This window comes from Grampus griseus, assembly GCF_964374135.1.
Source record: "Grampus griseus genome assembly, chromosome: 16".
Taxonomy (NCBI): Eukaryota; Metazoa; Chordata; class Mammalia; order Artiodactyla; family Delphinidae; genus Grampus; species Grampus griseus.
Genome location: NC_139010.1, coordinates 76,570,064 through 76,594,493, shown reverse-complemented (window position 1 = coordinate 76,594,493; position 24,430 = coordinate 76,570,064). Strand labels below are relative to the sequence as shown.

Here is a 24,430-nt window from a genome sequence, read left to right as displayed (position 1 = left end):
GGAGGCTTCTCTTAGGTGTGCCCCCCACTTTACAAAAGCCTTCCCAGGCAGTCTCTGGTTTTGTCCCCGTGGTGACCTTGACCTAGCCTGGAGGTAGCCTCTTCTACAGACCAGGACTCTGAGGCTCAGGGAGGAGAAGGGGCCGCCCAAGTTGACAGGGTTCATCACTGCCGCAGCAGGTCTAAAGCTTGTCCTTAGACACTGGAGCTGAACTTCTCACAAGGCGGCCCTTGGATAGTATCAGCATTCCCCGGGAACTTGTGGGAAATCCAGAATCTCAGACCCCACCTCAGGCCTCCTGACCTAGAAACGTTGGAAGGGGCGCCCTGGAAGCTGTGTCTGGGTGATCTTTATGCAAAGTAAAGGCTGAGAAGCAGAGCCCCCCTCCTCCACTCCCCCCGCCCCGCCCCCAGCTCTCAATTGGAGTGGGTGGGTGGAGGCAGACTGTATTCTGCTGGGAATATACTAGATGGATAAACAAAGACCTGATGAATTGGAGATGGGAACCGTGCAGTCTGTCTTAATGGGAATCAGAGGAGATGATATTTGAGCTGGGCTCTGAAGGCTGAATAGGAGTTTGCCGTGCAGAGTATCGGGACAGGGGATGCAGGTAGAGGGAACAGTGCCCATGTGAACAGACAAGCCTCGGGTGTGAGAGAGAGGGTAGAGCGGGATCTGGGGCCAGGAGCAGCCAGGGCCTTAGTGTGGGTGATGTTCTTTGGGTTTCACCCTGTCGAAGTGTGGAGTGGTCTGTGCCTTTTTTTTTTTTTTTTAAAGTGGTGGTAAGATTTGCTTTTCAGAAGATTGCTCTAGTGGCTCATGAAGGACACAGGGGGCGGCCCACGGGTGATGGGTTGGGGGGTGTTGCAGAGCTCTTTTGGAGAGATGGTAGAGGCCTGGAGTAGTGGGCCCGTGGGACCGAAAGCCGCCCTTGCTTTATCTCCAGAGCTGTTGCAGAGACAGACTGAATAGGGGAGGAGATGTGGGGACTGACGAGGTGGGAGGCGAGAGGGAGCAGAGGTGCTTTCGGGTGGATTTGGAGCTTGCGTTGATGTCACGTGGTGACTCCATTCAGCAAGAGGCCAGAGGAGGAGGTTGAAGGTCATCTGCCTGCTTTAGATAGGACCTCTGTAGACAGCCAGGTAATGTGTTCCCTCGGGCAGGTGGAAATGTGAACCTGCAAGCAGGGGCTTGAGTGGCATTGCCATGTAGGGGTGGGAAAAGCTGCAGAGATGGAGGAGATCAGAATACAGGGAGAAGGACCAGAGGAGCTGGGGGTGGAATTCAGAGCGTATCCACAGGTATGCGGGGCGGGGAGGAGATTCCCAGAAGGGCGGGAAGGTCTCCATGCACGTTCCTGTTCTTGAGAACACATGTGCACACGCGTGTGCGCACACACACACACGCCAGCAGAAAACAGCATGCCGCTGTAGGTAAATAGGCGCTGAACTGTGTGTCAGGGGCTCTCCCTTTCCTATCATCGCCAGCCTTCCACGCTGAGAAGACCTGGTCAGGGCCGTTTCCTCCGTTCACAGTTAGCCAACTGCAGCCCCAGAACAAGGCTTTCAGCCACAGGTTCTTCCCCACGGCTGGTACTTTTGAGCACTCGCTAAGTGCTGGGCACTGTGCTTAGTGCCTTCCGTGCACTGTCAATTATGGTTGTTCCTGGTTTGCAGGGGAAGAACGACGAAGTGATTAGAAAGCTGAGGGCCCTGTCCTGGGTCACACAATTTCTAAGTGGCAGAGTTGAGACTCAGGCCTGTTCTGAGTCTGGTCTTTTAACATCCGCAGCCTGTCCTTGCCTTTTCTGAAGAGTCACCAGGGAGGGGACAGAAGTGAGGCTAAACGCTAAGGTACCACAGGGAACATCTCCAGGAATTGAAGGAGCATCGGATGAGGAAGGTGGCCTCCCACTCTGTACAGTGAGGAGGGCTGCCTGGGGTCAAGGGCTGCCACGAGGACTTGGGGACAAAACTGTTTTGGGGGGCAGAGGATGCGTTTTTCAGGACCGGAGATGATGATGTCTGTTCATTTTACAGGCGATGCCTCTGCAAGCCCACTTCAGGCAGATCCCGTTCATTCCTTCATTCCTTTACCTCCTCGCGACGCCCCCATCCCCGCTCCCCCCTTTTCCCTTCCTGGTTGTGGTGTTACAGGGAGTACAAAACCTTCTGCTGAGAAAAAGAGACAGATTTTCCAGTGGTCTCAGTCAGTCGGCAGGGCCAGCTTTTTGATGATGTGGTTTTTCCTAGAACAGCATGCCCTAGGAAGCCTAGATTTCGAGAAGGGCCAGCCTCCTCCGCCGTGTCTAGCAAGCGCGTTCCCAGAAGACAGGCTCAGGGCCTGGACGACCAGGGGGCTGAACGCATAGGCTCGCTGTATATCCGACCTGGGGCAGGGGAGCTACTTCGACACAACTCTTAGCGCCAGTTTCTGCTTCCTGGGCACTAGATACCCTGATGGCTTGTCTCTCTGGGAATTGGGTTTTGAACAAAGGGCTCAATTTTGAAGTTCTTCCTCAAGCAAAGCTACCAATATCTAGGGATTTTATGCAAGTGCTTCTGTTCCGTACCCTCCTCCTGGTGGTCCTGTGGGAATTTTGCTCTCCGAACGTGAGTTCGATGCACGCGTTGTGACCGGGGGAAAACCTCTTTTGTGTCCCTCTTGCTTCCTTTTGGAGGACACTATCATTCATAGCCTAAAACCTTGGATCAAAAGAAGATGGGATGCTGACAAAATACGGGGTGAATATTTCCGCATTTGGGGTCCGAATATTGGGCGATAACGGTGGCTCACTCTTAAATGTGTACTTTCTTTGGCACTTTACTATTTCCACATTTTTATTTTCTCTTAGGTAACAACGTCATTTCTTTTCAAACTTGGAGAGCTGTTCACCGGGTTTCTCAAAGACAGACCTAAATTATATGAGGGGTGCGCCTAAATATATAATTTTTAATGGTTACCATATTGGAAGCATTAGCCATTATCCCATCTGATCACCAGGAATGTGAGCCAGGCTAGAGTTTCTGGAACAGTCAGGCTACTGTGGCAGAGACAGCTATGAGTGGTTGTCCTGGCCCCCGTGATACCGCCAAGGAGAGTTTTAAGTCCTGACGTGAGTCTTCAAGACACCCCGACAAAGGGTTGGAAGAGAAAACTGCAGCCTGTTTACTTATCTGGGTTCCAGGGCTTTGAATTCTTTGAGGCCCCCATTTTTATGTTGGCAGTATTTCTTGAGGTAGAGAACTTTCATCTTTATATTGTGCAGAGTATTTGTCTCTCCCTTCCCCCCTTAAGGAACAAGTAGTACCCAGGCCTTATAAGGCCTCTGTTTGAGGCCCGGATTTTGTCTCCTGCAAGCCCGTTCTCATAAAGGAGAAGCTTCGAGCCTGTCTGAGCTGGAAACAGCCAGCTCTGCTGCTGCCATCTGGGTGTCTGCGGAACCCCCGTGCTAGGGCACGCGAGGGTGGTCATTTCTGACTTGAGTGCAGGGACACCAGGACCTTTCAGTCTTTCTACGGCTAAGCTTTGATGCCACCTAGATGGAAACCATGCCGTAGAAAAGTGTGGGCTTCGCTCTTCCAAAGCCCCTGTGCTCTAAGACACCATGGATTACGGAAAAGCAATGCGATGTAGATGTCTGTCTGTCCAGACTCCCTCCGTTCCGGCTGGTAGAAAGTACTTTGGCAGTGCTGTGTACGTGAGGGATTCTGTATTCTGTTCCTATGGACAGGAACGGGGGGGGGTGGCCAGTTGAAACTTCTTGCCGGGACTGGCGTGTGGCCTCTACGGGCCATCGTAAAGACCAGGAGGATGAGTCTGCAACAGACACTTACCTGCTCTGTGCCCTGTGACACTGCAGTGACGTGTGCAGCTGCGTCCTGTGTATTTCTTCTGTCAAGACAGTGGCAGCCCCACAGCAGTGATATTTATTCCTCTCGTGCGAGGTGGCGGAAGGTCGGGAGGGCACCAGGAAACCGGGGCTGTTTTACTACTCTTGCCTCACATGCTGGTGTCGTAGTTCCCGGGGAGGCCTGCCACCCATACGCCCTAGCAGGACACCCCTTTCCCTGTCTCTTCCTCCCCTCCTCTCTTGCTGAGGAATCTGTTTAGGGATTTCTTTCTCCATTTCTTCCCCTTCCTGGAGGAATGTCTTTAGGGCTTGGATGCCCCTGACTTTCTCAGATGGAGGGACCTCAGGGGGGATGCATTCCAGGGGTGACCCCCCTGCATCCTTGAAGCCGGGGCTCCCATTTCTTAGCTGTGATCATCTTGACCTTTGAAAAGACACTGGTCCCTAGGAAACCCCAGAAAAGGCTGAATTTGTGTAGTTAGTTGTCCCCTTGGCATATGCGGCTCTTTTCTTCCTTAACAGTTTAAATCTGTCATCCATTCTCCACGAAATGATTGGACAGGGCAAGACGCGGGTTTCCCATCTGTTCTCTGTTTGCATTTGGGCGCCATTTCAAAAACCACACGGGAAAAGTTTATAGGCAAACATTATAAAAAGTGACAGTCTGAAGTGCTGCTATGGCTGGTACGGCAGCATCAAGTGTTACCTGAAATAGCTCCCTGTTCCAGATTCTCTCCTGTTCCAATTCTCTCCAATTGTCTCAAGACGGCCTCCCGATGACACCAGGGAAGAATTCAGCTGGTCATGTACAGCGAAGTCCCAGAAACCACAGCCTTTTCTGACTTTTACAAGACTTGCCTCTCCCTGGGCTCTGCTCACCCCCAGCAAGGATTGGTTTCGCTGTGTTGATTTCCTGTGAAGTAAAGCTGGTGACATCAGCGTGATGTCACACCTCTGCCCTGATCCACTGCGGGACTTGGGGTGTCAGGCAGCCCTCACGTCCTCAATCTCCTCTCCGCAGTTGGAGGCCCCTCAGTTCTACATTCCAGGAGCTCCCAAAGCATCCCGGCTTCAGAGTTTCTTAGGGGTGGGAAGGAGATGCAGCTCCGAACAGGAATCACACACCAGCCGTGTGCAGTGGCGGCTGTTAGTCACACCATTCACTTTTTGATGAGCTGCAGAGATGCCCATCTCTCATTTTTTAATATCAGATTAGTCCATTTATTGGAAAGCAGCTGTGTGATAAGATGCCACTTGTGCTTCTCAAGTGTTTGAAACTTGTGGGGAGAAAGTTCAGATTGATGCAACCGAAGATCTGCACAGCCGAGCTGCCCCCGCCAGGCGTGTGGCCTCAGCAAGTAGAAACACGTGCCTTTTCGTCCTCCCAGAAAGTAAACTCAGCGCCTTGTTTGTTTAACACTTTTAGGTACAGAGACAAAGAATGTCCAGCACTGGTGTGTGCGCTCCAGCCTTCTTGCTTCTTTGTGGATTGTAATTTATATTATGAAAGAATATTATGAGGAAACATTTTCTGTCCATGGAAGCCTCTGAAAGAGCAGTTGGTGCATAGCAAAGTGGCTTCTGGAGCCTTCTCCTCGTTGTGTTTTGGTGAGAACAGATGACGGAAGTGTTGGGCTGTGTGTGTGCTCTGCATGGATTTCTCCACTCCTGTCTGTAAGAAAGAGTAAAAAGTATGCTACAGTACCAGAAAAAATAAATGCAGGAGATATTAATATTGCTATAAAAGGTATCGTTTAAATCTCTCAGGGAATACTTTGCCCCGTGTCAACCATCATATTTTATAGAGCAGGCCGTGCAGCTTGGTGGACTCAAGGGGAGGCATGACCTGTGACCCTGGGAGGTGATCACATCACATTTAGAGGGGTGGGTAGGGTACCGCAGATGCAGCATCACTGATGTCAGAGGGAACCGGCCCGTTGTCTCCATGGAGCAAAGTGAGGTCGGTACCACTGTGGAGGTGTCCACAGAGCACTCGGGAGCACGTGGCAGGGAGTCACCTGGAGGATAGCGGCACAGAAGAGAAACCAAGCCCCAGTGGCCGCGTGGGAGGGGCAGGGACAGAGCTGCCTCCACTGAGCCAGTGGTTTGGGTCTCGGGCTAAGTGTCCGTACCCTCGGATGTCTTCGATGCAGGAACCTACGAGCTGGGCCACGGGAGCTGCTGGGTGGCCTGGGATGGGTGTGTCGTTCTGCCCCTCACCCCCACCATGTGCCCCACTGGTCTTCCCCGACTTTTAATCCCCAACCTCTTCTCCCTTCTTCTCCCCTTTCTATTCACTCTCCCATCCTCCCTAAGTTGCGCTTGAAGTCCTAGATCATGCAGGGGTATTGCTGGGTTCTGCCGGGGTTCCCCAAAGCCGCCACAGACCCCCAGATGAGCCTGTTGTGAAATAATCAGCTGGGAAGGGGGAGCACACACTTGTAGAATCTCCCACTGGTAGTAGTTACTGGTTTCAGACCTTGAAGGTGGATGGCTTAATGTTATGAATGAACATTGTTATCTTATTGATGTATTTTGGGGAATTATTTTACTACCCTTGAAGCTTATCATCTAATTGGAAAACTGGGTGACAGGTTTTTGTTTTTTTTTTTTTTGCGGTACACGGGCCTGTCACTGCTGTGGCCCCTCCCGTTGCGGAGCACAGGCTCCGGACGCGCAGGCTCAGCGGCCATGGCTCACGGGCCCAGCCGCTCCGCGGCACGTGGGATCTTCCCGGCCCGGGGCACGAACCCGTGTCCCCTGCATCGGTAGGCAGACTCTCAACCACTGCGCCACCAGGGAAGCCTTGGGTGACAGTTTTTGTTTGTTTTTTTTTTAAAGAAATGAAATCCTTTAGTTTATTTATTTATTTTTGCTGTGTTGGGTCTTCGTTTCTGTGCGAGGGCTTTCCCTAGTTGCGGCAAGCGGGGACCACTCTTCATCGCAGTGCACGGGCCTCTCACTATCGCGGCCTCTCCTGTTGCGGAGCACAGGCTCCAGACGCGCAGGCTCAGTAGTTGTGGCTCACAGGCCCAGTCGCTCCGCGGCATGTGGGATCTTCCCGGACTGGGGCACGAACCCGTGTCCCCTGCATCAGCAGGTGGACTCTCAACCACTGCACCACCAGGGAAGCCCTGGGTGACAGTTTTGACCTGGTTTTCCTGGAAATTAAAACCACTCTTAGTATCTCAAGTCACCTTACCAGTCCTTTTGACCTGGGAGCCAATCATTAGTAGCATCACTCTGTATCCATGGCGATACAAATCCAAGGAGTCTCTCTGATGATCCTCCGAAAAGAGAGGCGCTCGAGATCGTGGTAGTGTCTTCAGCCTTGAAGAATGATGGAGATAGTGACCGTCATGGGCCCAACAAGGTATAGTTGGAAGGTCAGGTTCATATTGAATGGCTTGTTGGATTCTCAAGATAATATCCTGTTTTGGGGGCATTCTTGTTTCTCAGGAGATGAGGAGCTGAGGCCGAGAGCCTAGGTAGGAGCAGAGTGGCCTTGGACCTCAGGGCTTCATCCTTTTCCCAGGCAGGCCGCACGCACTTAACCAGCATCTCCTGTGTGTCCAGCCTGAACAGGACGTGGTCCTTACCGCCCCGTGTTACCGCCTTCTGCAGCAGCAGGTGGTAGTGTCCTTTCGGTGATGTTGGTCCAGCATCTCAGATACTCCTGGTTTCAGCAAGACTTTGTGATTTACCCATTTCAGATGAAGGAAAGGCTTCTCAGTCAAAATGCTTTCCTTTAAAAATGGAGAAATCATAATTCCACCTTTGTCCGGAGGGAAATTTTTCTGCATCATAACTGCAAGTGTCTTGCTTTTTTTTCTTTTTAAACAAACAAAACAAAACAGAAGCAAAACAGTATTAGAGCTTTCCAGTGCCTCCATGAAATAGGGACATGGCTTCCCCTTATCCGAGGGCCAGGACAGAACAGGTTGGCCCTACGGGTCCTGGGCTCTCCTTTAAGGGAGGAAAGTGTTGCAGCTTCTGACCAGCTGGCTTCTTGCTCAGTCATCTCTTGATGACCAGTTCTGGCTCAGAGGAAAGCAGATTCCACAACATTCTTGGTAACTTGCTGATCATACAATGTGGTTGTAATAAATATCGATTATTTTATGACCCAGGCTAAGCCACTGGCAGCTCATCCTAACATTGTGGGTGCTGTTTCTGTGATCAGTTGTTGGAGACCCAGGACCCAAATGACATCTGATCCTCGCCTTGACCAGCTGTGAAAGGGGTGGGCCAGGTGGCCTTTGGGGGCCCGTCATTTCAGATATTGACTGGCCCTGACTCTAGGAGGTGGGAAGAGGAGATGCTCTGAGATTACGGGCCAAGCTGATTCCTTTGTTCTTCTCCGTTTCCCCTCTTACCCGCATTTCTGCTCAGGATCCAGAGTTCAAAACATTTTTATTAGTCCCTGAATTCAGCAGCATTATGACTTAGCCTTGGGAGGCCGCATCTGAGGACCTTCCAGCTCAGTTCCCAGCAACATCTTTTAAGCATTGCTTTGCCCTTCACTTCTCTCCAGAGAAGACTTCTCTGACCATGCTATACAACAGGAGTTGGTGAACTTGCCCTAAAGGGCGAGACTGTAACTATTTTAGGTTCTGCAGGCCATTAGGTCTCTGTTTCAACTACTCAGCTCTGCCACTGTCACATCACAGCAGCCCCAGACAATACGTAAGCATGGCCGTGCGCCTATAAAACTTTGTTTACAAAGACAGACGATGGCTGGGTTCGGCCCGGGAGCTGTGGTTAGCCAACTCCTGCTTTGGAGCCCGGAGCCTCCATCTCTGGGTGTGCCGCTAACCTGCTGAATCTTCTCCCTGACACTTAGGACCACCCTGCATGCTTTCTCATTTTGTCGATGTTGTATTTATTGTCTGTAATTAATATCCCATAAGTGCAAGGACTGTTTTTGTTTCCTGTTGCTTCTTGAGCATCCGGAATGAAAAGCAGCGTGGCCCGTAGTAGGTGCTCAATAAATAACTGTTGAATGAGAAAAACAAACTTTTGAAATGTAACCTGCTTGTCATTGGGGCTTTCTGCCCTTGCTTTGGGGTGTGTTTTTCCATGTTAAACATGACTTCTATTTTCTCCTCTTTGTGTGGTAACCTCCTTATGTTCCCATCCTGTTCAACGTCTGGGCCCTTCTTGGCGTGGATGCCTCGGTGAGGCTAGGGGTGCCCCTTTGGGGGGCTCTGGCCCTCCATGTTGGCTGGCGGTGGTGGTGGGGAGAAGGATTTTTCTAGAACCAGATGCGTGCGGCTCTTGCTGGTCCTTGGATACAGGGACTGAAACGTGAAGTAACTTTCTTTCAATCTTATGTGGGAGATTGGTCCAGGCCACATTCAGAAGGACAAAACAATTGCCTTGTGATGTTGCCCAGCTTTGGAACCGTCCCAGAGCCGGGAAGCTTTGTGTTTTTCTGGGCCTGGGACTCTGGGTACCATTCATAGTTCTCCCTGTGGAGGATGAAAGCCGATTCACAGACCCTCGTGGGTCCCGGCTGGCAGCTCCGGCTGTTCTTGACGCACGGCTCCTTGTCAGTCCTTTCGCGGAGGCTGGATCCTGCCAGGTCCCATCTTGCCCTGTTCGAAATGATCACCTTCCATGCGTCTGCCTGGGGCAGGGGAGGGGCTCACAAAGAGCCACAAGACCTCAGCCCTCGCTTCAGGATCTTGGCATCTCCTCTGGACAGGACAAGTCCCTCAGGAATGTCGTCCGTCCCCAGGAGCTGGGGAAGAGGGGAGACCCGCTTCCCTCTGGGCCAGGGTGGCTGGTGGCACTCCCTCATCCGGGAGGGCACGAGTGATTTGGGCCTTGAAGGGCGGGTTGGTGTTAGCGTGGAGGCAAGGGAGGAAGGAACAGCCCTAAAGGAGACAAAGGCCGAGGCCTGAGGAGGCTGGAACCCAGGGTGTATGGCAGGGGCTTTTGGGCAGGGAGCGGTCCAGCTTTGCGAACGGAGCGACAGTCCTGCAGCGTTCAGCAGCTTCATTTCAGGATCCATTTACGTGTAATGGGGGCTGGGGACCGCCTCTTGGCTCCCTGGGGGCATTTTTCTCTTTTCTGTTTTGACATTAACGCCTTCAGGCTATTATTATTTTAAGGGAAAGCAGTGTATCCCAGCTCACCCAGCGCCGAAGTAAGACTCCAGACCAGCAATGTTCCGATCTGAGCCTGAGAGTTTGAGGCATTTCTTTTTAAGAAGCTCAGATTTATGACAACAGGCAGAGTCAGCACAAATAAATAGGAGTGTGTGTGTGTGTGTGCGTGCGTGCGTGCGTGTGTGTGTACACAGCCATGCAGTCATGTGGAATTAAACCATTTGTAAAACACACGATCTCACAGATTAAAAACGCCACGATGATACTTTCCCGGGGGTTACAGTGTAAGCAGGCTTAGGATTGATAATCGACTTTAGAGTTTTCTTGTACAGTGTCTTTCCAAGTTGGGTTTGGGTTTGTGTTTAACGCTCTACAGTTTGTGGAAACTCAGTGGGGCAGCTTTTGCCGGGTGCTTCCTCTGGTTGGTTTTGGATTCTCCTCTTCTCCTTGGTGAGGGCGGCTTCTGGGGGTGCGAGGAGAAGCAGACACCCTGGGGCCATTTGCAAAGCATGAACTGCCTCTCTTGGGAGTCAAGGGGCCTCCACTGACCTTTGTTGGACGTTCTCTCCTTTCCCTCTTTCCCATCTGTCTCCGTCTTCTCTCTCCCACCTTTCTGCAGAGCCATCAACCAAATACCAAATTTCCCAACCAGAAGTTTACGTGGCTGCGCCCCGGGAATCGCTAGAGTTGCGCTGCCTGTTGCGAGATGCCGCCATGATCAGTTGGACTAAGGATGGGGTACACTTGGGGCCCAACAATAGGACAGTGCTAATTGGGGAGTACTTGCAGATAAAAGGTGCCACGCCTAGAGACTCCGGCCTCTATGCTTGTACTGCTGCTAGGAATGTAGACAGTGAGACTGTCTACTTCATGGTCAATGTCACAGGTGAGTTGGCCTGCCAGCTGTCTGCTCTCTCTCTTCTCTGTAGCCATTTTTCTGGGTACAGTGTTATTGGACAAGTGAAATCATGGTGGGATCTGCTACTTGGATGCCAGGCACAGAACTTCACAGTTTGTGATTGATCTGTTGTTGAAGTTCTTCTATGGGACCTGGTATATCGGAGAGGCCGGTCGTTAAAAATGACGGGATTCTCACGTGCACAGTAACATTTTTCATTTAAGACAGCACACTTTCCTATAAGTAAAAACACATCTTTTTTTTTTTTTTTTTAACCCCCATACCACCGGCATCCTTGGCATTTAGAACATAGAATTGAAACTTGGATGCTGAAGATTTCTGCTTCCTTTTGTTAAAATTTGAGTTTCTCTCCTTGACTTTTCTTCCATGTGGCGAGGAGGGACTGCACAGGACCCCTTTGCAGCCAAGTTTAAAGTTCCGCTTTCAGAATATTAGTAAACGGTCAGAAGGCCACACGGGGGCTAAGTTTTTCTAGCGACTAATTTGCTTTCTTGAAGTAGACCCCGAGTGCTGAAAGCTTGTGTTGGAAAGAATCTTTGGATATTACACAATCAGTAAGTTCGTTGGGGACTCGAGTACCATTTGAAGCTTAAAATCCAGTTTCAGTATATCCAATTTTATAGCATGTTTAAATAAGGTGAAAGCAAAAAACGTTGAGAATCATAATATAGACGAACTATCATCATGGAGTGAAAATTTAAGCCATTAAAACCATCTTAACTAAACACGGTCTCAGACTTCTTGCCTGGGTTCCTGGGTTGTTGAATCCCCTTTCCAGAAAGACTAAGTTGTAGATGATTGCAACCTTTGGCTCAGCAAAAACACAACCATGGATATGTTCTTTTGAATACAGATGCCATCTCATCCGGAGATGATGAGGACGACACAGATGGCTCGGAGGATTTTGTCAGTGAGAACAGTAACAGCAAGAGTAAGTAATTGCTGTCTCTGAAGGTCCCCGAGAGAGGAGAGCTCAGTGGGAAGGCCTGACTCTAAGCTGTCTCCCTGTCGACTCTTCGGGATGCTGTCGCCCGCGGTCCCCACCTCTCTCTGCTGTGTCTCCTCTCTTGACTTTCAAATCTGAGAATAAACCAGTGTTACTGTACACCCTTCTCTACTGTTTGTTCTTTCTTATTGTGTCAGTAGCCACTTTTCTTTTGAAAGCAGTTATGACTTTTCTTTCCTTGGTTTTCCTTTTTCCTCTGGCTTCTTGCTGTTTGGAGACGTAAAGCCAGCAGAGCCGTGTAACATCCTGGTCTCGTTCATAACCGTCAACGGTGCTTGGCTTGTCCCAGTGGTTTTCCACGGGGGGTGATTCTCCTCCTTCCCCCTCCCCAGGGGGACACTGGGCAATGTTTGGTTGTCTCAGCACAGGAAGTTGGGGGGATGCTAGTGGCTTTGCAGAGGCCAGGGATGCTGCTAATAAACATCTTTACAATGTACAGGGCAGCCCCATAACAAAGAATTATCTGGTCCAAAATGTGGATAGTGCCAAGGTTGAGAAACCATGGCCTTATGAAACATTAGTGCTTGCTGAGCAGAAATAAGGGAAGTGTGTCTTACGTTGCAGATAGAAAAGGGGGGCAACGAATGCTGTTTGCGCATTTAAAGGCAGTTAAAGCACTGCCGTAACTGACACTAGGAGGCCTTTACATGGTGAGTGAGAATGTGGCCTCTCAGAGCTGGGCAGCCTCGGTTCAAATGCTGCTCCACCACTGCCGAGTTGGGTAACCTTGGGCAAGTAATTTAACTTTTGTGCCTCAGTTTCTTTATCTGTAAAATGGGAATAATCACAGTATCTTTGGGGGTTATGAGGATTAGTGAGTCCATATTTGTACATTGCTCAGAAAAATATTTGTGAGTGTTTATTCAATAAAGAAGATCAAATGTTTCCAATAACATGGTTGGAATATTTCCAAAGTGATTTTGCATTGGTCAGTGGCATTCTTTGCTTAGATGTTATATGCTACGTTTTCTCAAAAGGATATTACTTTAATAACTTTAAACAAGGCCTAAATAATAAGATAATTCGTTATTAAAATAGACCCAGGGCTTTTTCAAGGAAGAAGAGAAAAATCCATGTTGTCCGGCACCTGGGATAATGTTTTGCTTAAGTGGGGAACTGGATTTGTCTCTTGAGTCTCCTAGCAGCTTAGGCAAAAAGGGAGGTATTTTGGCTCATATAGTTTTCACTCTTTGGCAAGAGAAAGCTTGCGACCACTAGCATCAGCGTCACTTAAGAACTTACTGGGAATGAAAATTCTCGAGGCCCACCCCGGACCCACTGAATTAGAAACTTTGGGAGTGATTCTGATGCACAGGAAGCGTAAGAACCACTGGCTTAGGGATTCACACATGCAGATCTGCTTCCAGAAGGAGTTTATTGTTAGCGATCTCGTTGGTAAAACAGTGGGTAATAAGGCGAGTGAAAGTGTCTTCCGCTGTGCTTTGTACCAGCCTTCTAATGAGGTGGTTGTTATCATTGCGATTTAGTAATAAAACACTGGTACGTTACAACATGCCGCTCACTTCTTATTAGTTCTCTGGCTCCGGCAGGAGAGGCAGTGACCCTGACAGTGATGAAAAGGGTCTGCTCTGGGCCGACTCTGGGCTGGCTGCTGGTTCAGTCAGTGCCCCCAACGACCAGATAAGGTGGAGACAGGAGTTGTTTGTGTTTTATTCATTGGCAATCTGTGATTCAGTGAGCCAATAGCCGAGCCGCAGTTCAGTCAGAGAGGCCTGTTGCATGTCTAATCACAGCGCCCCTCTGCCAATACTCAGGGTGATGACGGGGGTGAAGGGAGGATGCTCGCACAGCTGTTTACAGCCCTCAAGTGGTACCCGTGTGTGGGAGCCATTGCTGGTGACTGGGACATCAGATTCAGCGCGGTTCTGTTGGCATGCCTGGGAACCGTGTTGTTCTGGTGATCAGTCCCCTGCCTAATAACACGTTACCCGGAATATGCAGGAAGTTATCAAATGTAACGGCAGGGTAGGCTGAATGAACTGAATCTCTCTCTGATGACTCTCTTTTCATCCTGAATACTAGTCCTGACTGCTCAGTGCCCAGGTAGGGCCAGGTAGTAGAGTGTTGCATTTAAGGCACGCCAGCCCACGTTGAGTGAATGGCCGTGCCTTCCTTCACCTTGCAACCAGGGTTCTTTGTAATTAGCTCTCGAATGACACCAACTCTGCCCCGAAGTGGGTGCTCTGCAGTGATTAAGGGCTGGTGTTAGCTGTACCAGGCAGATACTGCTGTCGGGAATTGCCTCTGTTTGGTGCCTGTGAAACATTAGATGCGATTTAAAGTGATAGCAGTTCTTAGCTGGCTCCTTGGCCTCTGCCATCTGTTAGTGTGATTAGGCCGGTCTGATTCACAGGTGCAGCCTGGGGCAGCTGAGATTAAGCAGCTGTGGCCCGTGTGGACAGAGGAATGCCATGGCCAGGGTAATTGGCAAGGCGGGGAAGGGGATGTTGCCATTAAGACAATTTTTTGCCACCTCGAGTGTCAAATGCCTGACCTGATTAATAGGGAAAATTGTAGAAGCACTGAATTCTTTGCATTTTCAGCCACCTGGAAACCACTCATGTGTCCAAATTGATTCCTTCGGTGCCTTCTGATTGCCTGGAGATGCCACTGGGGTGTGTTTGAAAGTTCCCCTTCAGTGAAGTTAACAAATGATGCGCCAGTAACCCTGTGCTGACAGTGATAGCTCTGAGCTTCTCCGAGAAGGGTTTTTCTCTTTTAGGATTGGTCTACGTTAGTTCTCCATCAAGTGACTCCAAAAATAGATTGTAGGTTACTCTCATTGCTGGTATTCTTGTTTATCTAATTTTGTCAGTTAACTCTCAGAAGCCAAGCTTATCTGCCTGGTAGAGTTCTTCTGAGATTCTGTACGGAGTACAAAAAGTATGGGAGTCAAATATAATGGCAAAAAGAACAGTCAAAACTTAAGGCAGGATTGTTGCATTTTGGCCGTGAAACTGGTATCCGTTAACCTCCAGGTCCGATTTGAGTTTTATAGGAACGTACTGCAATGTTCGGGTTGATCTGAACTCTTACCTCATCCTGCGAGACCCAGCTCAAAAGTGGGCTCCTCTGTAGGGGGTTTCCTTGTTTACACTGGGCGATTGAGTGGCTTTGACTGTTGTTCACGGGTTCTGTTGTATCACAGGTAGTGTACCTTGTATCACGTGTAGTGTCACGTATCTCAGACCTGCCTTTTCTGGTAGATTGCTTCTGGAGGGCAAGGACTAGCCTGGATGTTGAATGAATATTTTGTGGAACTACCGTCCTCACGTATATCTTTTACAGATCCCATTAAAAACAGAGCAGCGTTCAGGTTTGGTTTGTACATTAAGAGAATAAGCTGATGTTTCTCAAAGAGTATCCCTTGGAACCCTAGTTCGGCATAATTCTCTGCCAAAAATGACTTGTATTTTGAAATGAATTTGGAAAATACCTCATACCGTGACCTTTCTTGAAGACTTACAGTGTCCATCAGCCTGTTACAAGCTCTGGGAAGTTCTGTAGTAAGACATCTGTTTCTTTTTGTCCTTTCCCTGGGTTTTCCAAACTTACTGACCGTAAGACCCTTTTTAAAATATAGCATCTATTCACATCCTGCTGCACGTGCTTTGAAAATCCCCGCAATGGGCTGATTTGATTGATCTGACTGCCTCCCCTTTAAGGCAAGTTCTTCCATCACAGATGTGAAGGGCATTCTTCGGTCATATTTTAGCAGCTGACTAGCTGATGACCTCACACTTGACCAGTGCTAGACGTTTCCCTGAGTGGAACAATCTTGTGATGTCACTGCGAGCCCGGCTGCCAGGAAATAATGCTGCTACATATGCCCTTTGGTGAAAGAGACTTTCTCCGGACAGAAAGTTGTGATTTCAAATGCTAATTTTTGAAATGCGTCCAGGTTGAGGATTTTGAAAAGGTTCAAGCTTTGTGCTTTAGCTTAAAAAAGCGTAACTTAACTAGTCCTTGCCTTCCCTAGGTACTAGGTATCTTAATGGGTTATCTGGCAGCAAATAGATAGACGTGTCTGTCCGTTTTTTTCGAGGTACTTTTTATCACCTCCGGCTTGTGTTTAAGTGATTCCTGTCTCTGGAGAACTTGAGACTGACTTCTTGGGAAGGGCATGAGTGACAGAAGGTTCAGGTTGGCTGCTTAACTAGAGGGAATTGATAGTAAGACAGTCGTATCAGGTGGAGTGGTTCTTCCTATTGAGTAAAGAGAGAGAAGGTAATTTTCTATTTTGGCTTTATTTTCGTTCAGACCTGCATCTGCCCATCCTCCATATTAGGGAGAAAGGCAATTTTTTTTTTTGTTGTTGTTGTTGTAAGCAACTGGGGAAAATGAAGGTTCTTGGCCTGAGATTCTAAACGTTCATTGATAGACCTGCTGATCGTAACAGTTCACCGTCTCCTTGGCTCTAATTGAGATTTTCCTTGGAAGAGATCGTACCTAAGTTGGTAAATGCTGGTTTCTTAGTTGTGTTGAAGTTTCCAGGAACTGAAGAAAACAAATTTTTAGAAAATGTACCAGCTGCCTAAAGTTTTTGAAACACCTTTGCGGTGAAAACCTCATTACAAGTTTGGTTTGGGTGTTTTATCACAAAGGCCGGGGGTGGTGTTCCATCCATTCGGCCAGATTGAGCGTCTTTTCTTTCTCGGCCTCCCCTCTGGTCCAGCAGCATCACCGGCCACTAGCGGGTTCTCTTTTGAAGGCAGAGCCTGGGAACTCCCCCAAGCAACTGGTCTCCCAGTGGACTTAGGCGTTTCACATGTGGGTCGCTTGCCTGGTTTGTTTTAATGTATTTCTTATTGAATGCCTTGTTGGTCAGCAAGCTGTTGTTTTAATGAGATTTCTCCAATAAAGCCCCCCTGAGCCCCACAGTCACACCTTCACTGACATCTCCATATTTTGTTGGATTTGTTTTCTGTTTCTCTGTGCAAAACTGAAGACAGATGAACTGCAGTCTACTGCAAGGATGGGGTAGAGCTCTCAGAGACGTGCCTCCTTCCCTCATCAGGGGTCAAAGCATTGAAATGTCCTGATTAGTGATATTTTTAAAGGCACTAATTATAGACTTAAGACAGAGGCCTTAGTGAGGCTTTAGAGAGTTTGTGAGACTTAATCTAAGAGCTGAAACAGGCTGTTGTTTTTTTTTTTTACATCAATAAAAATACAGTTGGCAGTCATCAGCGGCCACAGCTCACATAAATCTTGAACTTTTGACTTAATTACCATGGGAGAGTTCAAAGGGCAGCATGGAGTGGTTGAAAGAGCACTGCTCAGGGAGCTGGAGACTTGGGTCTAGCCTCAGCCCAGCCTCTGGCCATGTGACCTTGATCAAATCACTTAACCTTTCTGGATGACATTGATCACACCAGCCGTTGGGCCAGATGGTCACTGAGGTCCCTTTTGGTACAGTGGTAATTTGAGTCCATGTTTTTCCTTTAAACCACCAGGCTGTATTCTCTCTATTTGGTGAGAGAGAGAGAGAGAGAGAGAGAAGACCATAAACCTTCAGTGTCAGGGTGGGGATACGTAAGAGTTTTTGTGGGAGCTGGCTCAGCAGCCCATGTTTTCTCCTTGGGTTTAGGTTGCAGGGTCAAAATAAATCCTCTGATCCTATCGTTTGTTGACAGAATCAATATCTGTGTAGAATATAGATAGATACCTGGAAAGAATGTTAGAACCGGGAGGGGCCTTATCAGAACATTCAGTTCAGCTCCCTCATTTTATAGCTCAGGCTTTTAACAGCCGTCCATCTGGTCCGTCCATCCATCCATCCATCCATCTGTTCAATAAACACTTGAGTGCCTGCTTCACAGTCTGAAGGTGGCTTGAGCTGCACACTCCAGGTGATCTGCCCTTATTGGCCAGCAGACATCGAGAGGAATATATTTCAGTCGAGAAACGCTCTGGGCATGGAAACAGACATAAATAACCAGGAAGATGGTGGACCAGAGAAGGAATGATGAATCTTTATTGTGGGTTGAAGGGGGGTTAAGAAAGGCTGTGTTGAGGGAACCTTGAGGGAAGTTTCTGTGGGGTTATGAATCTGCTTAACCAGCCACAAGTGAAGAGACTTCTGTTGTATTAAATTAAAATTCTACTTACTTGGTATTATTACTAACATACAGTATCTGTTTCAGTGTAGAAAATGATAATGAGTCTATACGCTAAACCTTGATGATGGGCTTGTATTTATTGATTTATTTTGGCTAGGTCTTACTGTTCCCTTAACTTGGTCGTTATTAGTATTTAATGACTAAGAGAATGTCGTTCTTTTGCTGCATACTACAGCAGAAGATTTGAGAGTGTCAGAGCAGAAGGGGCCATACCTATCATCTAGGTCAACTTATTTCCTCCTGATTTAAGTATAATTCATGTTTTATGCCATCAGGGGCTTATACCACGATTCCGTCTCTATTAAATAAATCCCTAAGATTATGTCAGGGAAGGCGTACAAAGTGGATGCCGTACACCTCTTTCAAGCAACATGGTGTGGCCTTGGCCATCCGTATTGAGCATCTACTGTGTGCTAGAGTCTTCTCTGCTTTTGTAGATCATTAATTTGTTAAGTGAGTTCCTCCTCCAAATGAAAGTTGTTAATGCTGTTCACAGCCTTGGGATAGAGAGGCCTCATTAGGTAGAGGAGCTTTTTAGGAGCCTGGTCCCTGTTTCTCTCCAGCTGCATTGTAGTTCTTGGGGTGGGCACCCTGGCATTTCCATGTGTCCAGACTGCAAACATAGCATGAAATATTGAAGACAGGAAGAGTTCGCAGAGGACATAGGACATTGATGATGGAAACACAGCAGGGCCATTCCTACAGTGTAATTATTTTTCTGGACCTTCCAGATTCTTCAAGTTTTCCATAAAACTAGTTTATTTCAGAAAGAGCCGTTGTAAAATAATAAAATAACTCCTCCCCTCCAGCATATGTTCTTAAAAAAATTCGTGAGCTTGACTTCTTAAAGGAAGGCCTCATCGTGAAAGCACATGGTGCCTGTGTGACGTTAGCACCCGGAGTGGTGTTGGACACGGAGTTGGTGGTGACCCATCACTGCCACTCAGGGAACCTCGAGAACTTGGCCTGACGGCCCTTTTTGTTGAGTCAAGCTTTGCCGTTATTCAGAGAAAGCGAATGTTGTGAATTCGGGTTTCCAGTGACAGTCATGTAGGTGATTGGCTTCTACTTTGTTGATTAGATTTCACGGCGCCTCACCCACCTGCGATCTCTGAGCCTTTAGATGAGACACACGGTGCCCACAGACTTTATTTAAAAAGATTTTTTTTCTGGTTTCTTCTTTTTTTTTTAACATCTTTATTGGAGTATAATTGCTTTACAATGGTGTGTTAGTTTCTGCTTTATAACAAAGTGAATCAGCTATACGTATACATATATCCCCATATACCCTCCCTCCTGCGTCTCCCTCCCACCCCTCTAGGGGGTCACAAAGCACCGAGCTGATCTCCCCGTGCGATGCAGCTGCTTCCCACTAGCTATCTGTTTTACATTTGGTAGTGTATATATGTCAATGTTACTCTCTCACTTCATCCCAGCCTAACCTTACCCCTCCATTGGGTCCTCAAGTCCATTCTCTACGTCTGCGTCTTTATTCCTGTCCTGCCCCAGGTTCATCAGAACCTTTTTTTTTTTTTTTTTTTAGATTCCGTATATATGTGTTAGCATACGGTATTTGTTTTTCTCTTTCTGACTTACTTCACTCTGTAGGACAGACTCTAGGTCCATCCACCTCACTACAAATAACTCAGTTTCATTTCTTTTTATGGCTGAGTAATATTCCATTGTATATATGTGCCACATCTTCTTTATCCATTCATCTGTCGATGGACACTTAGGTTGCTTCCATGTCCTGGCTATTGTAAATAGTGCTGCAGTGAACATTGTGGTACGTGACTCTTTTTGAATTAGCCCATAGACTTGAGATGAGAAGCATGGCTGTGTGTCTGTTTTGCACAAGCAGATTTTATAGGTGCAGGTTTGATGATTGAAATTTCACCCCAGGGAAGTGGCTATCTGCCAGAAATTCCAACAAAATTCTTTCACCCTTGTCCTTAAATAATTCCTCAGGCTCCAGGAAAAAGGTGCTGGTTGCCAGTGTGCTCTTGCCACAGGCCAAGACTGTACAGGCCCATGTGGCCTGGGGATCCCCATGTGGGTTGCAGGCTCACCAGCAGCTTAGCCCAGTGACGGAGGAGCAACGCAGCGTTCCTAGTTGCTAAAGCTGAGTCCTGTTTTTCCACATAGGGAACATGGAAATCGTGCCTCTTGGTACGTAAGCACACGTCTGTTGATTTCTTTTTATATAAAAATGCAAAGACATTCCACGGGATCAGGGCAGCTGTAATTGATGGTATCTGAAAGAGCCACTACATTAATATTTAGCTAATTCGTATGAATAGGCTATTGTGTTTACTTAAACAGATAACATGAATGCAGACACCTGACAGCATGAGGTATGCTTTTCATTTAGGGCAGATTTGTAAAAGTCTTTGTGTAGCGACAAAGCTCATTATTTATTTTGTGCTCTCACTGCTTTCTTTTTTAGTGGCTGTGGATGGAATTTTTCTAAGTAGGAGCTTTTAAAATGAAAGATGATTGAAATTGTTGCAGTATATGCCAGGCCCTGGGAGACTTATGATAAACAGGAATCGAGTACTCCCTGGGGAACCCTCAAAAGAATAGGTGTGTTTATGGGCATTTGACACCCCAAGTCAAGTGGCTACCAAGTTGCCTACTCATTACAGATGCAACTGGATTCAGAGGAAAGAAGGGCAGCTCTATTTTCTCCCCCAGCTCCCCTCCCGCCCTCCCACTGGCCTTTCTCTCTCTGGTGCACATGACTGACAAGTTTTGCCTCCCTTTGCTCTGGTATGGCATCGTGTCGATACCCCACCACCTTGACACTTAGATAAGCAGAAGGATAAAGAAGATACAGCATGTCCCCGTTAAGAAATCCCTGTTTCACCTTTTATAGCAGGTTTCAAGAGCAAGGGTGAGTCAAAGAAGGGTAGGTGTTTTGGATGCAGTCTTTCCACTTTCTGATTCCACCACGACAGCCTGGCTGTTAAGTGAAGGGCATTGTTACCTCGCCAGGAACGAGCTGTGTCATCCACAGAACAGAGGAGGAAGCTTCTAAGTCTGCATCATAGACAAAGCCCCTTCCTACGCCCGTTTTTGCTTCTGGTTTGTGGAGGGTGTGTGCTGCTGCTCAGTCTAACCCTTGTTAGAAATAAGCACTTATGGATCAGTCTTCAAGAGTTTTAGTGTTCTAGAATGTTCTAGGATGTTAAAGGCCCTGCTGATGGATGCTTTGGGGAGGATACAGGGATTTTGGTTACCTGTTTGCTGAGACAGAATCACGCATGTGACAAGTTAAATTGCTGTATAAGATTTCATTGGAAATCCTGGGCAGTAATAACGGAGGCAGTGTGCCTTCAGCTGAGGCTGTCCTGGACGCCAGTCCTGCACGTTCAGAGAGGTTAAAGGTATGGATTCCAATGCTTTGGAGAGTAGGTAGGAGACCAACAGTGGGCTCTGCAATCAAACTGCCTCGGATCACATCCTGGTCGCGCTTCTTCCTAGTTTTGTGGCTGTGGGCAGATTACTGCTCCGTGACTCAGTTTCCCCATCCCTAAACAGGGATTATAATTGAATTGTGTCAGGATTAATACAGTAAACACGTGAGAGCTTTGGGGGCTTTGTCTGCAAATAAGAAGCACCCAGTCAGTAGTGGTCATGAGCCATTATTAGCAGGCTTGAAGAATTTATGGTAGTATTCCCGATTGATGCTGTGACTTTAATTTAGAAAAAAATGTCCTTCCTGTGGTAATTGGAAAAGGTGTCTCCTTCTTTGAGTTTAAAAAATCCCTAGTGTTCCTGTCTTTGAGGGCTCCTTAGAGGGCACAACAATGTTTAATTGGCAGCCTCCTATTGAGTTACCTGCTTAGACGTGCTGGTAGAATTATGGCATTCACAACCACCATTCGAGAGGAAAGAAACCTTTTTTCATTTTTCATTTTAAAAATTAAAACATATTTAGTAGCATGGCTTGTTGACTTGTCATATAAAGTGCTGGGAAATTAATGAATCCTCCCTGAACTATTCTACCCTCCTGGGATAAGTTATACTATTGATTACCCTTTGAAGCGCGAATGGATAAATTGATGTGGCTTTTGGGCACAACCTGTTTATGTGTATGTGTGATCCTTTCATAGGTGTGGTGATCTAAAGTGATCTAAAGCTGTTGTTACGGTGTGTGTCGTCCCCGTGTGTCTAAAGTAGCATTTAAAGCATGGTTCATGCATTTATATTCTGGCACTAAGAACAGGGAGAGAAGCTTCCCTGTTAATAGACATAAACTATCAAGCAGCCCACCTCCAGGGGCCTCTGGGAGGCCAGCTGGAGCAGACTTCAGAAAATGTTTCCCTGATGTAAATATTACCCAAAGGTTTTGAAAGCGTCGGATCATTCACCTACAAAAGAAAATGATCTTACCTGTTAGGATTTAATGATGGAGACGAAGCTATCCATCTACGTACATTATAATGTCATTTTCCAAAACAGGGGCACCGTATTGGACCAACACAGAAAAGATGGAAAAACGGCTGCACGCCGTCCCAGCAGCCAACACTGTCAAGTTCCGCTGTCCAGCTGGGGGGAATCCAACACCAACGATGAGGTGGCTGAAAAACGGGAAGGAATTTAAGCAGGAACATCGCATTGGAGGCTATAAGGTAGAATGAAGCTTTCAAAATATTCTATTTCTTCAATTTTTATTTCTTTATTTTTTTAAGTAGTCAAAAGTTAGCAGGAACTAGAAGGAATATTCTTTTTTTAAAAAATCAATAATTATCATAATTGATCGTTTCCATGTTTGATATTTTAAAAAATTTACCCTGGACTTGCATGTAATTTTAAAGTACAATCCCCATTTGTGTTGTTCTTTATATGAAGAGAGTTTAGTAATAGAAGGGTCGAAAGCTGAGAGTCTGTTTTCTATATGTTTTATGGTCTGTAAAACTAAAACTGAAGCGGAATTTGAGAAGTGTTGTAAGTACAGTTGCCCTATCTGAGCAGGATTGTATGAACAGTGGATGGACTTGGATGAGAGACTGGGGTATGAAATACTACTCATTAAGAGAGAACACTTCCCGGGACTTCCCTGGTGGCGCAGTGGTTAAGAATCCGCCCGCCAATGCAGGGGACACTGATTTGAACCCTGGTCCGGGAAGATCCCACATGCTGAGCCCACGAGCCACAACTACCGAGCCTGCGTGCCACAGCTACTGAAGCCTGTGTGCCTAGAGCCCGTGCTTCGCAATGAGAGAAGCCACTGCGGTGAGAAGCATGTGCACCACAACGAAGAGTAGCCCCTGCTCGCCGCAACTAGAGAAAGTCCGTGCGCAGCAATGAAGACCCAACACAGCCAAATAAATAAATAAAACTAAAAAAAAAAAAAGAACACTTCCAAGATGACAGAGGCAATCTCCCTGTCCTCCATCCTCAAGGATTCTGAAGAGCCCATTACAGAATGTGGTGAAATATAGTCTCATCACTCACTGGGGAGGTTGAAATTGGCAACCATTTCCCTGAAGATGCCTCTTCAGGCGTTTGTCCATCCATTGAGCAAATGTTGATCGAGTGCCCTCGTAGCAGGCACCGTCCTAGGCTCTGGGCAAAGCACGGCCCTAGCTTATCGGGGCTCCTCGTCCAGCAGGAAGGCAGACAGAAGAGCTGGCAATCAAGACACTGATATGGGTGAAGTTAGAAGAGTAGGTTGTGCTGTGGATGTGCAGAGAGGTGATGTTGGCTCCTTGGGAGACTAAGGTAAAGGAGATCAGGAAAGGATTCTAGGCTGAGTTTGAAGGAAGGTTGTCTCAGAAGAGTGATGTGGAATCTCCAGATCATTTAGTGTGGAAGGGGAGAACTCTACGAATTTAGTATATAAGGATGACTTAAGGAACCTTACTGTGAAATTCTTTGGTGCATTTGGAACGTGAATGGGTGTATCAGTTACCCATTGCCTTGTAACAAATTACCCCAAGACCTGGCAGCTTTTATAACAGCATTTATTCTCTCACAGTTTCCATGGGTCAGGAATCCAGGTGTGGCTTAGGTGGCCTTCTGTCTCAGGGCCTCTCACAGGAGGGTAATCGTGGTTTCAGTTAGGGCTGGGGTCTCATCTGAAGGGTCAGTGGGGAAGGATCTGCTTCCAGACTCACTCATGTGGTTGTTGTCAGGATTCACTTCCTCGCAGGCTGTTGGACTGGGGGCCTCAGTTCCTCACTGGCCGTTGGCTGGAAGCCACCCTTTGGCCACATGGGCCTCTCCGTAGGGCAGCTGACAGCATGGCAGCTAGCTTCCTGAGGGGGAACAGACAAGACAGAGGAGAGTATGAGGAAGATAGATGTCACAGCCTTTGTAACCTAATCACAGAAGTACCATCCCACCACTTTTGCTGTTTTCTACCATTAAGTAAGTCACCAAGGGAGGTGA

At 47.6% G+C, this 24,430-nt stretch overlaps 1 protein-coding gene across 6 annotated transcripts in view; it reads left to right on the top strand.

The window, feature by feature from the left end:
* Nucleotides 1–24,430, top strand: part of FGFR2 (fibroblast growth factor receptor 2) — a gene marked incomplete at its 5' end in the record, with an annotated part of 99,279 nt that overhangs the window by 12,649 nt on the left and 62,200 nt on the right. For 3 of the 6 annotated variants that reach the window (XM_082674335.1, XM_082674334.1, XM_082674338.1), the window contains 3 exons: nt 10,586–10,852; nt 11,739–11,816; nt 22,499–22,668. In XM_082674335.1, the coding sequence (XP_082530461.1) occupies nt 10,586–10,852; nt 11,739–11,816; nt 22,499–22,668 (515 nt within the window). The remainder of the gene's footprint in view (nt 1–10,585; nt 10,853–11,738; nt 11,817–22,498; nt 22,669–24,430) is intronic. The other 3 variants (XM_082674333.1, XM_082674336.1, XM_082674337.1) reach the window with 2 other exon arrangements.